The following is a 15,824-nucleotide window of genomic DNA, read 5'->3' as shown; positions in this document are numbered from 1 at the left end:
TTTTACTCGTTGCATTGATATTATGTTTGTTTGGAAATTGGATTTAATAAATACAGGCACACTTGAAACAGTCCCATAACTCGTTACTTCCCTCATAAACACGTTTAACAGCCACATGTGAGCTGTGTATACTTAAGTCATCATGGCTGCCGACGCTTTAACACTCAAATGAATGCAAATAGTCCTGAAATCTGGTTTTTAAGCAGAAACCAAAACATTTGCATGGAATGGTAAACTGGTGTCCTATCCTGCCATTTCCTGGTTGCTTCCTGTGTTGTTTTTTTATGTCTCCCTGGTTTAAACGTAGCTGACACTGTTCGTCCAATGATATTAGTCCACATGCAGCGCAGGGAAGAGGGGCAGCAGTGAGGCACTTTGTTAAAAGCAGGCTGTCAGCACCGTGTGAAGACACAGAGAGCTGCGCCACGGTGAGGCAGGGCACGGTGAAACTGAAGACTGGCCCGGGTGAATGCAGTCTTTTACACAGGACAGTGCTGCAGACACACTCTACAACCATCTCGGAAATAACAGGACATTCAGACTCATTTTCACCCGGGGAAGATGAATTAGGCTCATACCAACATTTTTTTTCACCGTAAGAAGATCTGAAGAGGGGCAAGGAGAACACGTTAGACCGCGGTGGTCAGTGGCTGTCGATAGCTATCCGGTCGTAAACGCTCAGCTCCCAGTTGGCAAACTCCTCCATCCTAAAGTGTCATTTCTAAACACCCTGAAGGTACCGTACGACAGCGTTTTGAGGCGAGCTGTGTGTGAGGAGCCGTCTGTCCGCCATGGAGAACGCGCACACGAAGAGTGTGGAAGAAGTTTACAGTTATTTCTGCGTCAATGAAAGCACAGGACTTTCCCTGGACGAGGTGAAACGTCAGAAGGAGAAATGGGGCCTAAACGGTAAGAAACAGCTCACACTTCACACCACAACTGCCTGAGCCGTGAGTGAGAAAGTGCCGGAGGAATGTCTTGACATTGTACCGTGTGCAGCGTGAGCTCCGTGTTCAGGATCTGGGATAAAAGTCAGCAACATCAACCGGCCAGCGTTACCCGGCTGACGTCACCACACCGTCTCCAGGGTTTCCCGTCTTTCGGCTTTGTTAATGATCCCTGAGAGGGCTGCAGTGTTGCATTGTTTCGTAATGTCACTCTTAAAGCTGCTCTTTGACTCAATGCTCAGGCACAGGTCAATAACAGTGTTTCATGGCAGCAGTATTTACTCTAAAACACCGGGAAACGTCACCTCATGTTTACTTTGTTTACAGTAGCTGTGAAGTATGGGGGGACGTGTTGAGCATACACAAAACTACAACGCATCAACCAATGTGCCAGGGATCTGGAAGGCATCTGACAATGAGCAGTAGCTTCAGGAACACTAGAGTAACATTATATCTGAATGTTAATCTCTGATGTTCCAGCCTTTAACAGCTGTTTTGTGCTACTATCACCTGCGAGGTCATGGAGAGTATACTTTAAACACTTTGACCTTTAACTCCCCTATAGTCTTCATCTTCTTTTGCGTCTTGTAAGTTAAAACTTTGGACATGTATCATCCAAAACCTTAATTAATTTCATTGTTTTATTATCATGAAATGTTCTCCTCGGTTATTGTTCCTCTGTGTGTACGCTCAGGCAAACTCAGATTATGTGGGTTGTTTTTTACACTCACTTTTTTTTTAGATTATGCTCACTCAGCCTGCTAAAAAAGCCTCACAGAACATGTTCTAACCTCCTCTTGTTTCAGAGGACAGATCCACAATAAGAAACAGAATCTGACAGGCAGACTAAAAAAAGTCGCCGAACAACACTTACCTTTCTCTTCTTTCCTTCCCTTTTTTATATTTGGGCTGTTGCCTGTGGACTCCCGGACTGCCTCCCACATCCTACACACAGAGTTACCAGCAGAAGAAGGTAATGACTTCCTGATACTGATGCTTAAACATTTAATTATAGTTTTCAGTGATTTGTCTTTTGACTAACTGTCCTTTCTGCAGGGAAATCTTTGTGGGAACTCGTCCTTGAACAATTTGAGGATTTACTTGTTCGAATTCTTCTGCTGGCTGCATTTATATCTTTTGTAAGTGTCACTTTGTTGTCTTTACCATTTGATAAAACTCTCTTTGCTACCTTTTTCTCATCCTTAACTTGTGCCGTCAAATCTGAACAAGCTTAAGTCAGCACTTTTCTGTGCCCACTGCCACTTTGTTTCCCATTCTTTAGACTCTCAAGTAAAAATTAAATCATCTTAAAAGGTCAGAGGAGCTACAGGAAAAGTTTCTGCAGCCAGCAAACACCTGTCTTTTTCCACCTCAGGCTGTTTGTTTTTGGTCAAAACTGCAAATACGTTTAAGACAAAGGCCTGTGTGTCAAACGGCAGATGACAGTTAACGTCGCGCGCGGTGTTGAAGTGTGAACGTCTTCAGTTTGCATAACCCCTCTGAGGTTTCACTCACATATTAGCGAGCGAAACAGCTGAGAAGGCTTGGACCCGTCTAAGGAATGGTGACAACAGCAGTAGCAGCATTGAGTTGCTATCAACATGTGCCCAGTAAGACATTTGAGTTGTCAAGCTTAGCTGCTGTGTAAGGACTTACCCCGGTTTACCTCAGGTATCTGACTCTGAGAGCCTGATAGATAGATGTTTCATAGTCACTGTGTTTATGTAACAGTGTCAATAGTGTCTCAGTGTGTGCTCAAAGATTTATTTGGAAGGAGCAGCAAATGTAAACAGTAAGTTTGTTTTATAGGAATGTGGTGGCTCAATAGGCATGTTTGGTTTCTTCTTCTTCTTTGTTTCTGTTAAAGTCATGACTCATTTTATCAAGCTGGCTTGATTCACAGTCATTGAAGCCACTGCACAGTAGATGCACAGATGGTCGGAGAACATTTTGATAAGTGAGGCCCCCTGGTGTGTGTGTGTGACTGGTGTGTGTGTGTGAGTGAAAGAGAGAGTTGGTATGTAGCGCTCAGTGTCCTGTCAGGTGATACAGAGGTGTCAGTGGCTGCTGTCTGACAGGAGAACAGAGCACCACTCAAGACCAAATTTGGGCCCTCACCCCACAGTGGGAGGGCTCTCCTCAGACAAACACAGATGCCCATCTCAACAGAGAAGAAATAATCCCATCTTATGTACGCCTGTCTGAAGTAAAGTCAACCGAGTAAAACCTAAACGGTTCTCCAGCTTTGAGGTTTTTCGAAGTTCTATTTCCACATTGAGACAAGTTATTTATAACTTTTACCTTTTTTAGTTATCCATTATTCACTAGATTAAGAGCTAAACATGGCTTTACATTTTAGCAGATAAAGGGTTAATGATGTCTGAGTACACAATAACCAGCTGTCTGGACCTCAATGAGCTGATATGTCAATTTTTCTCTTGGTCCATTCTTTATTTTTTGTGCAAGTGGTATGTTATCATACAACAGCTGTCTTTTAGTTTTAAACCTGGCATTTGTTAAGATAAAACAAATAATCTACATCACCTTTAGCTTCATGTCATAAATGATGGGCGATTTTCTATAAAGCCTGCCCAGAAGTGCCAAAAGCTGCAGTGTTTCAAGTGTCCACTTGAGGCAGAAACAACCAATACAAAAAGGAAGATTTTTCCAGCTAAAAAAAAATGTTTGCAATCTGTATTTAAAAAAAAAGTTTGTGGCTGAATTAGAGCTGGGACGATATGCTATTCTTGTGATTTGATTCTACTATGACTTTTGGGTGCCGATTGGATTTAAACTGCAATTCATTGATATGTATGTTTTTGTGATTTTTAGTTTGCTTTTTTAAAACCAGACCATGTGAAAAAAGTTAAATGATGACGATAATGGCCGTTTTCGAATTTGCATACTATACTAGCAGTGCCTACGGATTCGACCAAAATGCAGTATGCAGTATGCAGTATGCAGTATGCAGTATTCAGTATGCAGTATGCGAACAAATGTCAGAGTTGTAGTATGACAAAAACACCCGGATGACATACTGAATTGGGAAAAATCCACAGTATGCATCGGACCAGTCTGGTTCTTATACTGTTACCCACAATGCAACGCGCCTGGTCCCATATCAGAAGTGAAAATGGCAGAGAGCGGTGCAGCAACAACCGGAGTAGCAGAGGAATATAAATATAAGAGCCATTTCTTTTTTTATCTTTAAATCCTCATCATCTCCACCACTGAAAGTTAATATAAAATGCTCTCTCTGGCAATATATTTGCAGATAAGTTACTCGTAGTTTGTTTATTTTCTACATTTTCAATAAAGTTTTTTGGGGAAAAAAAGTCAGCAGTAGCCAACTTCCGTTTTCTTCGAACTGAAAACCAGCGTAGCATACTACAAAAATTAACCCAACTGAACAGTCATACTACATACTGCTTATGAAAGTAGTATGTAGTAGGCAGTGCCTACTACATACTACTTTCATAAGCAGTATGTAGTAGGCGAATTCGAGAACAGCCCCTGTCTACAGACTATACAAGCAGCCATATTTTCCAAAAAATGCACATCACGTGCATCAGAGAGAAACATTTCACCCTCTGCTGGAGAAAAGTGGTAACTTTTTTACAATCCAGTTTAAACAAGGTCCGAAATGAATGTGAAAAAAAAAAAAAATTTGACAAAGAATCCCAATTTTCATGTGGCCAAACAAAAAATTCACGATATATTGTATAACGATTTTTTTCTCCCACCTCTAATCTAAATTAGGGATTGGTACCAAATAAGATACTTTATAGGTACCAACCAAATTCCATCTGTAGTACTGAGTACCCATTCATGTAAAATCAAATGGTACAGTGTTTCAGTACCTAAACTCATCCTTGTGACTGTGAGGGAGTGGAAGAGAAGGCGATTTTTCATTGATTACAACATAAACACACACTACAGTGCCAAAAAACGGTACCATTGGGTATCAGTACCCAATGCAAGGTACCGGGCATCAGTACCGAATTGTTTAAAATGTGAAAGGTCTCCATCCCTAGACTGAATTGCTCATTCCTCTATCAGCACATACCATACATGGTTGAATTTATTTGCAACTTGTTATTTTCAAAGTCATTTAACTCACAGGTTTTGCCCATATAAGAGCATGTCTACCTTGACTGAGGTGGGCACCCTGTAGGTGTCTGCAGGAAGGCTGAAGCCCCGCCTCTTCACCTCAACCTAACTCAGAGAGAGCGAGGTTGACTTCATTATGGCCCCTGAATTATTGGGTGACATTACATCCATACATTTTGTAGTCCATGTAAAATATAAATAGCTTTCATAAGGCTGAAGAGTATGACTCTATAACTGAGTAATGTTTGGTGGAGAGCTGTTGAACCTCTCCACTGATGATACTACAGAGACAGTTCTGCTTGACTTAAAGTTATTCCATTAATAGGACTTTGACACGTGCCACAGCAACACTCATAATCTCCTCCTCAGGTTAATTGCTTTTTACATTATGGGGCAATAACAAAGTGCCTGTTTGACACTTTAGGCTAATTTTAGGCCTTTTTTATACGAGACTCAGAGATGGATTTTTTTAAGCAATAAGAGAGTGTTCAGATAAATCTGATAGAGGCCCAGTTATGTCAATATGAGTTCTCAATTTAAGACTTACAGAGCTTTGGGGTTTTTGTCAGAAGTCAACAGAGAGGTTACATTCCTCCACTATTTAAACAGCCTGGGCAGTGTTTGCCATTCATAAATCTGAAGTATGAGCAGTGCCATGATTAAATTACTACACTTTGGCAGTAAAGTGTGAAGTTTGAGTGTTAAACTCCAGGTGTGACATCTCATGAAGTTTAATATAGAAATGTGTGGGATGATGATCCTCTGACGTTCATCATCTCTGGCTTTGATGTTGAGCTTCAAGCAGCTGACACACAGGCTCAATCCAAACAGTCCTGATAATTCAGATGCACAGTTTCATATTTAAAGCTCGTGGAAATCTTTCTGTGTTTTTAAACATATTGAATATACTGTATGAAGAATGTTGCTTGTGCTTTTCTAACATGAGACTTAAATATTTCCCTAAATGCTGTCATGTTTTTGTCCTGTTTTCAGGTCTTGGCCTGGTTCGAGGAGGGAGAGGAAACAATCACAGCCTTTGTGGAGCCTTTTGTAATCTTACTTATTCTTATAGCTAATGCTATTGTCGGTGTGTGGCAGGTGAGGAACTTTCACATCCTTTGAATGTCACTGTAAATGCCAACAAGTCCGCTGTATGTATAGGTAAAGGGATGGAAATACTCTAAGTTGGTTGTAGAGTGAATGAATTTAATGTGAAACAGCTACTATCTGTTTTTCTGTATGTATTAAAACCTAACTTTAGTATTTCCTATCTGATTTTGATGACGATTTTACCTTTGCACTTAACTTAAATTTACCTATCACACAGTTTTGGTAAACAGGCTTTAAGAAGTGCTGAGTGTATTCAGAAAAGTAAAAAAATGTCTTCCTTGGTTATATCCAAAGATCACTCCAGAAAAATGCTAAAGTTAACTTATTTTGACGTATGTTGAAGAATCCCTTTGGAAAAACAACAGTGGGGCTGCATGATGCTTTAATACAGAGAGGCACTTTTTAAAGCATGTGTGGGCAGTCCACTCTGAGCAATGAGTCTGTTTTTGCTGATGGACGATTAGGGTGCTGGTGAAGGGTATAATTACGAAAGAGGCAGTAAATGATCTGATTAATTCTGGTATTTTCATGCACAAAACATCCAATCCTCCTCACACCAAGACTTGATGAAATAAACATCCAGCTCAGAATATTTAGTGCCTCTTCAAACGGAAATGCTCTCGCACATTTTGGTCCAGCAGAGCCAAGCTTCAGTTTCTGTGATATAATCACTTCAAAGCTCTGGAACTGAATCTGATTTTCTCTTTTCAGGAACGTAACGCTGAAGATGCAATCGAGGCGCTTAAGGAGTACGAGCCTGAGATGGGCAAAGTGTACCGGCAGGACAGGAAGACTGTGCAGAGGATCAAGGCCAGAGACATCGTGCCGGGTGATATCGTGGAGGTGGCTGGTAGGTTAACCATTTGTTCACATTGCTGGGTTTCTGTTTTCCTAGCACTAAACTTCCTAATCCTCTCAACTTAAATTGTTGCTACATTATCACCCAGAAAGTCACCGTTACTAAAGACCCCCCTACCTGAACCCATCCAGAGTATTTCACATTGTGAGGGCCTCACATACACGCACAAAAGGGAAAGTTACCCCTCTGGAACAAAGGGCCACCATTACTTTGAGTTTGTACTTCCACACTGCATCCTAAAACAGCGTACTATTAAAGTTCCAGTGAGTTATTTCAGATCACATTGCAGAGTTGTAGGAGTGTGAGAGGCATGGCATGTGAAACACACAGCAGGAAGTGCCACATACACACACAGACACTCTCAGACGTGTATACACACCGCACAGCTCAGCCCTGCCAGCATCAACTCAACACATCACCATCTTCCCTCTCCTGCTCTGAGTCTGAGGGAGGATCAGAGGCAAAACGACTGAGCCCACTGTTCTGTCTCTGTGCATTATTCACTGCAGACGATCTGTAACAGGGGGGAACATTTCCTGCCTTGAATTGACGGTGTGTAAAAGCTCACAGATAATCATATGTAGCATGTGATACTGTCAGATCTTTGCTGTTGTTCGATGATCCACAGGTCACGTGTGTGAATAGCAACGCACGCAACAAAGCCCAAAGTTCCCTCGTGTTTTCGAGGAAATGAACTGATCTACAGATACTTTCCCCTGTCCCAGTTAGAGTGACGCTCGAGCCGTGGAAAACACTTTGCTAAAACTCCATCCTGAATGTTTGGTGAAGGCATACAACCTTGAGATGGTAACTCTATCCTGGTTCCCTGCTGTTTGCTGTGGTTTGGCTCTGCCTCAGGTAAAGCCTACTGTAGACAGATCAGTGAGTACAGGTGTTGTCATGGATCATATTTAGCTCATGCTTGAATCCGAGCCTCCCCCAATCCCCGTGTGCCACCTCAGAGGTGACTCACCCTGGTAGAGTGATGTATTTTGAGAAGTTCCTATTAACCCGTTGTCTCAGAGGGCTGGGTGCTAATGCTAATGCTCTAATTCTTTTAATTCTTGTTACTGAAGAGCAGTCTCTTCACAGTCAGCATCTACAGAAGGCAGCACATCTGATAGCTCTTCAGCAACCTGGCTCTTTACAGTCTTTTTTTTAAGGCATTTTCACCACAGAAAATTTCAAAGGTGCAAATGGGAGAGGTAGTAAAACAAAAACAAAGGCAAGCCAACACATGTGGGAGAGTGTCAGTCCTTCACTAGAAGAAATCTGACCTTACAGGTTTAACATAATCTCTCTGTTTGGACCGGATTTCAATCCAGTTGTTTGTCATAGTGGTGGGATCAGATTTCAACCATTTCCTTGAAACAGCTTTTTTCTTGCTGCCGAGAGAATTTTTGTGAGTTTCTTATCTGATAAAATGTCACCCATGGAGATTGTATCTCACCTGAAAGGGATGTTAAAAACAAAAGTGTTACAGTGTTTGTGAATTTCCTGCCTAAGGGGCACAACAACTGGGTATACTGCAAAAAACTGAAATCTAATGAAGTGATTTTGTCTTATTTTCAGTAGAAAATGGGTTTTTAGACTTGATATGAGCCACATTCACCTGACCCGTCCAAAATGTCTTGTTTTAAGTTGTTTAAAGACAAAATGAGGTCTGAATTGCTTGTAACAAGTAAAAAAAATCTGCCAATGGGACAAGAAAATTTGCTAAAAAATTAGCTTGAAACTAAAATAATGTGTTAATACAAGTAACTTTTCTCTTGTTCCATTGGCAGATTTATTTTTTAACTTGTTGCAATTTTCTGGTTGATCACCGATCACCGATCTTTAAAAAGCCTGACCTGCCGGTACTGATTTTTACTTTTTTTTTTTATAACTGGCAGCATATTCCTTCAATGTTCCAATCTTATTTTATTGAAAATCACCAAACAATACCTGTAAAACAATAAAATCTTTATGTTTTAACTCAAAGAACCAATAAAGTGTCCTGAGTTTTAGGTCTCAGAGCAAAAAGCAAAGATAGCTGGCTGTAAGACCTTCCTGGAGGGAATATAAAATCAGTTTTATATGCAAGGATGGGCTGATCAACAATCCCTGAAATTAAGGAAATCGATCGATCAGCTGGCAGATCGATCGGTGCATGTCTACTTGTTACAAGCAATCCAGACATAATTTTTGTCTTTAAATTACTTGAAACAAGACATTTTTCTGGACTGGCCAGGTGAATGTGGCTCGTATTAAGTCTAAAAAGACATTTTCTACTAAATATAAGACAAAAACACTTGATAAGATTTCATTTTTTTTGCAGTGTAATTTCAGAGAATATGAAAATTTAAGAAAGAAAATTGTGGTATAGCGACATTTATCCCAGATCGAATAACAAAAATCAATCCCCTCATGTCTTTTTTGCCCTCTTTTTTTTCTAACCCATCCTATTCTATCCTGTCATGGCACAGCATGCTGCGACTGTGTCCTCGCAGCTTGTCCTGAGTCAACCCTCCACCCTCACATGAAGAATGTGAATTGGGTGCTGGAGTGACCCATGCGTCCTGAGTTCAGTCAGCTAACTCAGCGCGGTCACGCTTTAAACTTTAAGAATGCCATGGACATGAGGGCTCACAAACACGTGTGAATGAAAGATGTTGCAGAGGTGGACATGTGAAAGAAAGCTGGAGTCCTTGAAACAGCAGCGTTATCTTGATCCTCTGTTTAACCCTGAGACCCTGAAGTGATGCCTAGTTTTTCTGTGCATGGTGGTGGTTTTATTTTTAGCTGTCATAGGCCGGTGAGATTATGGAATGCTGTATTTTTAGAGGCAATGACAGTCATGAAGATGACAGGTGTCTGGTCCCACCCGCTGCACGCCCCTCCCATCCTTCTCTGGGGAACACTGCTCCTGCTGGGGCTGAGGGACAGTGTTCATTAGGACACCTGAGTAACCTTGACAAGGACAAACGGAGAGGGAGTGAGAGCACAGAGAATGGAGACGTGTGATTTAGTGTTTGTTTGTGGCACACAGTGCTCATCATGACAGCTTTAACCAAAGTGTGTGGAGATTTATCATCAGCGAGGGTTAAAAGAAGAAATTTATGAGTCAGATGTGCGCTCCTCTTTCACATGAGAGTTTATCTGAAAGCTCCTGATGAAAGTGGAGGGGACTGTGCTGTCAGCAGCTCTAGGCTTAGTCAAAAATGCAGCACACTGGATGTTTTATCCTGCAGTCAGAGGAGCCGATCAACTCTATTTCCTCCCAAATATTCAGAATATCTACCACAATAGTTCCTGTCAGGCTCCTTTTTTTCTGAATATCATTTTCTTGAAGCTTCAATGTGACCCCTGCCTTGCAGAGGAGGATTTTGATGACGCAGATGCAGGCTGGCCGGCTGCTGAGCCGAGCCGGAGGACACCGAGACGAGCCCTGTGTGGCTGCCTCAGCCGTGAGAAGAATAGCCTGCAGCCAATCAGCGCTGCTCGCTGTCAGGGTGCTGCTGTGGGTTTGAACGCTCTCCTCCTACTCACACCTCACCGCTCATCAGCCTGCCAGCCGCATGCTCACTAAAATTAGTTTGAGTATTACGGAAACAACTGTTTTTGTTTAAAGCACTCTTCACTTTTTGTCTGATGAAGATGATTTTGATGTTTGGAGCGCTGAGGGCTGCTGCTGCTCATTTCTCCAGCTGCTGTGGACAGGATGATGCACCATTTGCTCACAGCTTTTTGGCATTTCTTGGAATGATGGATCAAGCTTTTTGAGAAGAATAATCTGCATAGTGTCATAACAGCTCTTTATTTGGTAAATCTTTGAGCTTGAGTGAAACTGTCCTTTTCTCTGCTGTGTAAATATTTCTCCCTGATATGAAGATGACCAAACAAAAGAGTCTCGGCGGCTGTTTTCTTAAACAAATAACACCTGCTCTGCTTCATGTACTGCAGACTTTGCTGTGAGCATGCTGTAAAAAGTTTTCATATCATAAAACATATTCACAACAGCTCATATATCCAGGAAAGCTCCACGTTAGCAGTGTGCTGCTGAACAGATTTCGATGGTCCAGACTCTGAAATGAATTGAAAAAGACGACTCCAAACAGGTCATCACAAATGTACACTTCCTATATTCACAACTGGCCGAGCTGGAAAAACCTCTAAATACAGTATTAGCTGAGACCATGTGGCGTTCATAACTCCTCTTCTTGTCTGAGACACAAACTGCGTGCTCCCAGTTTACGGCTTGTGTGTTTACAGCTTGTCCGTTTGGATGTTGGCCTTTTCCCTGAGCAGCAGCGCTCAGTGGGCTTGTTTCTGTTGCCTGTGAAGTTGTGGAGTCTGGCAGTGACGAGGGCTCATGTGGGGGTAGTGTGGGAGGGAGGATCTCTCATCTGCTTCTATTGTGCTGGAAAGAGATGACCTTATAGGGAAGCGCTCTGTGGACGACCGTCCCACCCAACCATGCTCAATGCACATTGCACACACTGACCCTACCCATCAGCGCCCGCATCCCCCACTAAGATTCCAGACACCATGGATAGTATGTGGCATTTAATGTGGTCTGGCAAGCATCCTTTGTCACTGAGGGACTGTCTTTTGGCAAAGGTTCCTCAGATGTCAGCAAGACCAAGAAAAACAGTCCCATCCTGCTGCTGGGCTTAAGACATGCAGATAAACTTCTTTGTGTTAAAAACCTTCAGCAGGAAACGGAGGTGTTAGGGAGTTAGTTTAAATCAGAGTGCGGGTTAAAGGCACTTAATGTTGGCATCAGAGCTTGGATTAGAAAGTTGATGTGAAATAAACATTTAGAAACTGTAGGTAGATCTTTTTTTTTTCCATCTGATGTGCACCATGTGACAGCCTCTATTAGTCAGCACCAGGTCAGATAATTCTTATTCAAATGCCACTGACAGATGAGGATTTTTGCTTTACTAAATTGGATGAAATCTTTGAGGTTGGACTTTAACCCTGTCAGAGCTTTAATTATGAATCAAAGCTAAAAGTGTGGTGAGTTACAGCATGTGCTCTCCTGACCTTTTGTATCTATCAAATCTGTATGTGCTGATTTTAATCTTCCTGTGAATATCCAGCAGCTATTTTTATACCATATTCACACTGATGATGTTTGTTCTGTTACACTCTTCATGTTATTCTCCATAAACAGAACATCAGGGCAAAGTTCACTTCCTTCATTTGTGTAAAGCACACTTGTGTGAGCTGTAGAGAATAGGAGTGAGAATTGGCAAGAACAGGGGCGTCACTAGGATTTAGGGACGGGGGGACTTCAGCCCCAGGAGCTGTAAATGATCAAATGTGTAACAAACGAAACACAACAAATAGAGTTAATAACTGCTCAACATAGAGGCTAATGCCATGACTTCTGCAGACAACACAATAATAGTTTTGTATTTTGAAGTCAGATTGATAAAACTTTGGCCCATAAGAACATAAAAAGATTTAGAATAGAATTTAAGGTTCTTTTATTAGTCTAAAAATCTCTTAATGGTCTTGCTCCTTTATATTTATCAGATTTGCTTTTATCATTTGAGCCAAGTAGGGTTCTCAGGTCGTCTTTAATGGTACCTAAAGATAGAACGAAAAATGGGGAAGTCTCTTTTTATTATTATGGCCTCTGTCTGTGGAACAGCATACCTCATTAGTTAAGCTAGCTTCTACTATCAAAGTGTTGTCTTCTTCCACTGCTAAAAAGAGGCTTTGTCTCGTAACTTTCGTTGTCCTAGTATCGCGATGGTTTTCGCGAGAGATGGGCCGTTCTCAAACGAGTCGACTCTTTTGAACAGCGCTTTTCAGTGAACAAAAAGAAATGATTCACTGCTCTGTGTCAGCCCTTTGTTTGCAAGCCATTACTGAACACAAATTGCCTGCACATTTCAGAACGAACAGCTCACTCATCACTGTGGATCGGTTCTCACCGCTCATTTGAAAAAGCTATTTAAAAGACTCACCTCGTTCACGATTTCACATCTCCCGCGAAAACCACAGCGGTTGTAAGTAGTACGTTGAAATGACCTCAAATCATTTTGGGGGGCTTAATGATGTTTTAGGGGGGCTTCAGCCCCTCAAATTAGGCCTAATAACACCACTGGGCAAGAACCTCACAATACGATGCATATCATGATACTTGGGTCTCAACTGAGGATGCTCTGACCCAACTTTTCTGGTTCTGATACCGATACCAATACCTGGCCTTTGGTACTAACCAATACTGATACCAATCAGATACCAGTGTTAAATAATAACCTGCATGCCCTACTGTAGGATAAGACTGGCAATGTTTTGGGTAAAAGGCAAATAATGAGGATATGAAATTACTGAAGTTATTATTTATTCAAACTATCGAATATTCAAATGTTTACCACCAAACCAATTATTCAGGATGTGCACAACATTCTTTTCAAATGTAAACTTTTATACCCTGTTGACTGGTAATGCAGCAAAAAAAAACAAGCAAATGCATCAGAGGCAACATTTCAAATCAAGTAGCATAAGCCCCGTTACCACCAAGCAGTTTGGTTTAGATCAGTACAGTTCGGCACGGGTTGGCTTGATAAAGCCTGATCCTGGTCCAACCGTGCCCCCTCATGGTGGGTTGTGTGTAAGCTGGATGCCGACTGCCACATTATTAACATAGTGTGATGTCATAGCAGTGCGACACAGCGCACCCTGCTGTGGGATCTGTGCCGAGACGAACTGAACTGAACCGCTTGGTGGAAATGCGGCTAGAGGGTGCTGTTAAAAAACAAAAAGGCATCGAGCTGTTTGCCTAAACCAGCTCTGAGGGGCACCCATACTCCAATAACCAATACCACCATTCGTTATCAGAGCATGCCTAGTCACGATACGGTAATATCATTATATCACAATATTGTTAACTGTTTGATTGATAACAGCTTTTCTGTTTCATTATGGTTAAAATAATGAAAGTCAGATGCAGAGTTTCATACAAACACGTAACTTGAAAACATAAAGTGCAGCAAGTTTGTTACTTAGACTATTGTGACAATAAAGTAATCTTGCATCAAAATTAAAAGACGGGTGGTCAGTTGGTAAAAACTGATAAATGCCCCTTTGTGTAACCAAAGTTGCTCATAAAAAATCTATTACTGTGAAAACATGACTGGTTATTATTTTATCAGTCTACTACACTGTAAAAATTAAACTTAAAATGATTTCAAACTAACTGACCCAAAAATAGAGAGAAAACATTGATGTTTATGGCATTCAAACTCACATTAACAAGTGTAGGAATAAAATATTTTAAATTTACTTTTAGATTACATTTATTATACAGTTTATGGGTAACACACAGCAGAGTAGCTCTTCAGCGCCATCTACTGCAGTGGAGGTGCAGAAGACCTATTGTACTCCAACTCAGCTAAAATATTAACTTTTATTTCAACAAATATATGGATACTAAGAGTTGAAATATCGATATTTTATCACAGGTCAAAGCATCCTGCTATATCGCCGTATCAATATTTTTTCCTCACCTCTAGTAGAGAACACCCTTTTCTCTGTTATAATACTTTTCCTTTAAAGCTTCCTCTTGATATATCTGAGGTTTAAAGATTGATATTATATAAGGAGACAGGACAGGTGGGTAAAAAACAGAGGGAGATAAAAATCAGAACAAAGGCTGAGCAGCTGTGACAAGAAGCATTAGAACATGATTCATCACTGGGATAATGTCTGTTTTATTGATATTTATTCAAAATGAATTTGTCCTCGTTAATGTGTGCAGAATTTCTGCCACTTTCCCGTAAACCTCTGCTTAATCGGACTCAAGTTTTATTGCTCCCAGTCCTGGGACAAGTTGGGTTTCTGTGGCAACAGAAACAGTCGCATGCTCTGTGTAGGCCGAGCCGGCTGCTGCTTGATATTCATAACCATCGAAGGCAAAGCAGAGATCTCAGAGAGACGGTGAAGACGTGGTGATTGCATAACTGAGGTTACAGTTGAGGAGCATCTTCAGAGTCGAGGAAAATGTAACTGCAGTAGAAAAGTCAGTTATTAGGAAACACTTGTGAGTCTCTCCGTCAAGCTCTGCTCTCATTAGACAGGAGAGGAGAGAACACACTTTAAAACTTTGACCACGGGCTGACACGGTAGCCAGCTGGTGTTTGAGATTGCTGCTCACCTTATCAAACTTGCAAAACAGTTAAGTAAATGTGCAGGAGAGGCCATGGAAATGACACATTTGCAAAACAGGAGCTGCAGTTTTATTACCAGGCACTGCACTTCTTCTTATCGACTGGACAGAGCCGTGATCACAGGCTGCTGTTGTGCACCTGGCCTGTGGCAAAGAGAATCAATGAGCTGTTTGTTTGCTCTTATTTGCTCTTTGTAGATTTCTCTCAGAGCATTTCCATTTCTATGGAGTAAAACCTTACTATTAATATGTCTTGAGAGAAAAGGATTCTTCACCTGTTGACTTTTCTAAAAACGTCCGCTCAGTGTGACAGCAGGTCAGCCTTTTGTTTAGCTGCCATCAGCACATGTAGCCCCCGGGCTGACCCAGAGGAGACCAGGTCTGCTGAGCCAACACGCTGTCCCGAAACACACAGCGGAGACAAGTGCCAGTCAAGGCCTGCTGCTTAAGTTCAGCTGCATTGCTTTCCGTTAAAAGGTTGCTTTTAAAGGGCACCTATGGCAGGCGGAGCGGGTGAAATGCATCACCACCTCTGAGCTGCTGTCACTGAATACTGCGTGAACTTGTAACCTGTTAGTGAGCACAGAGGTGAAAGTGTGGCCATTCCTGAGGAGATGTTTGGACGGTGACCAAG

At 41.6% G+C, this 15,824-nt stretch overlaps 1 protein-coding gene across 1 annotated transcript in view; it reads left to right on the top strand.

Annotated features, from left to right (window-relative positions):
* The first annotated feature begins 331 nt into the window (after positions 1-331).
* Positions 332-15,824, top strand: part of LOC141790022 (sarcoplasmic/endoplasmic reticulum calcium ATPase 2-like) — a 30,158-nt gene continuing 14,665 nt past the window's right edge. Inside the window, exons 1-5 of the mRNA XM_074669651.1 lie at positions 332-909; positions 1,903-1,920; positions 2,004-2,086; positions 6,051-6,155; positions 6,879-7,017. Of these exons, the coding sequence (XP_074525752.1) occupies positions 792-909; positions 1,903-1,920; positions 2,004-2,086; positions 6,051-6,155; positions 6,879-7,017 (463 nt within the window). The 5' untranslated portion in view covers positions 332-791. The remainder of the gene's footprint in view (positions 910-1,902; positions 1,921-2,003; positions 2,087-6,050; positions 6,156-6,878; positions 7,018-15,824) is intronic.

This window comes from Halichoeres trimaculatus, unplaced genomic scaffold (assembly GCF_033239565.1).
Source record: "Halichoeres trimaculatus isolate MK-OKI-2021-1 unplaced genomic scaffold, fHalTri1.1 fHalTri1_scaffold_5, whole genome shotgun sequence".
Classification (NCBI taxonomy): Eukaryota; Metazoa; Chordata; class Actinopteri; order Labriformes; family Labridae; genus Halichoeres; species Halichoeres trimaculatus.
Note: the sequence above shows the minus strand (reverse complement) of the source record. Positions and strands in the feature narration are given on the sequence as shown.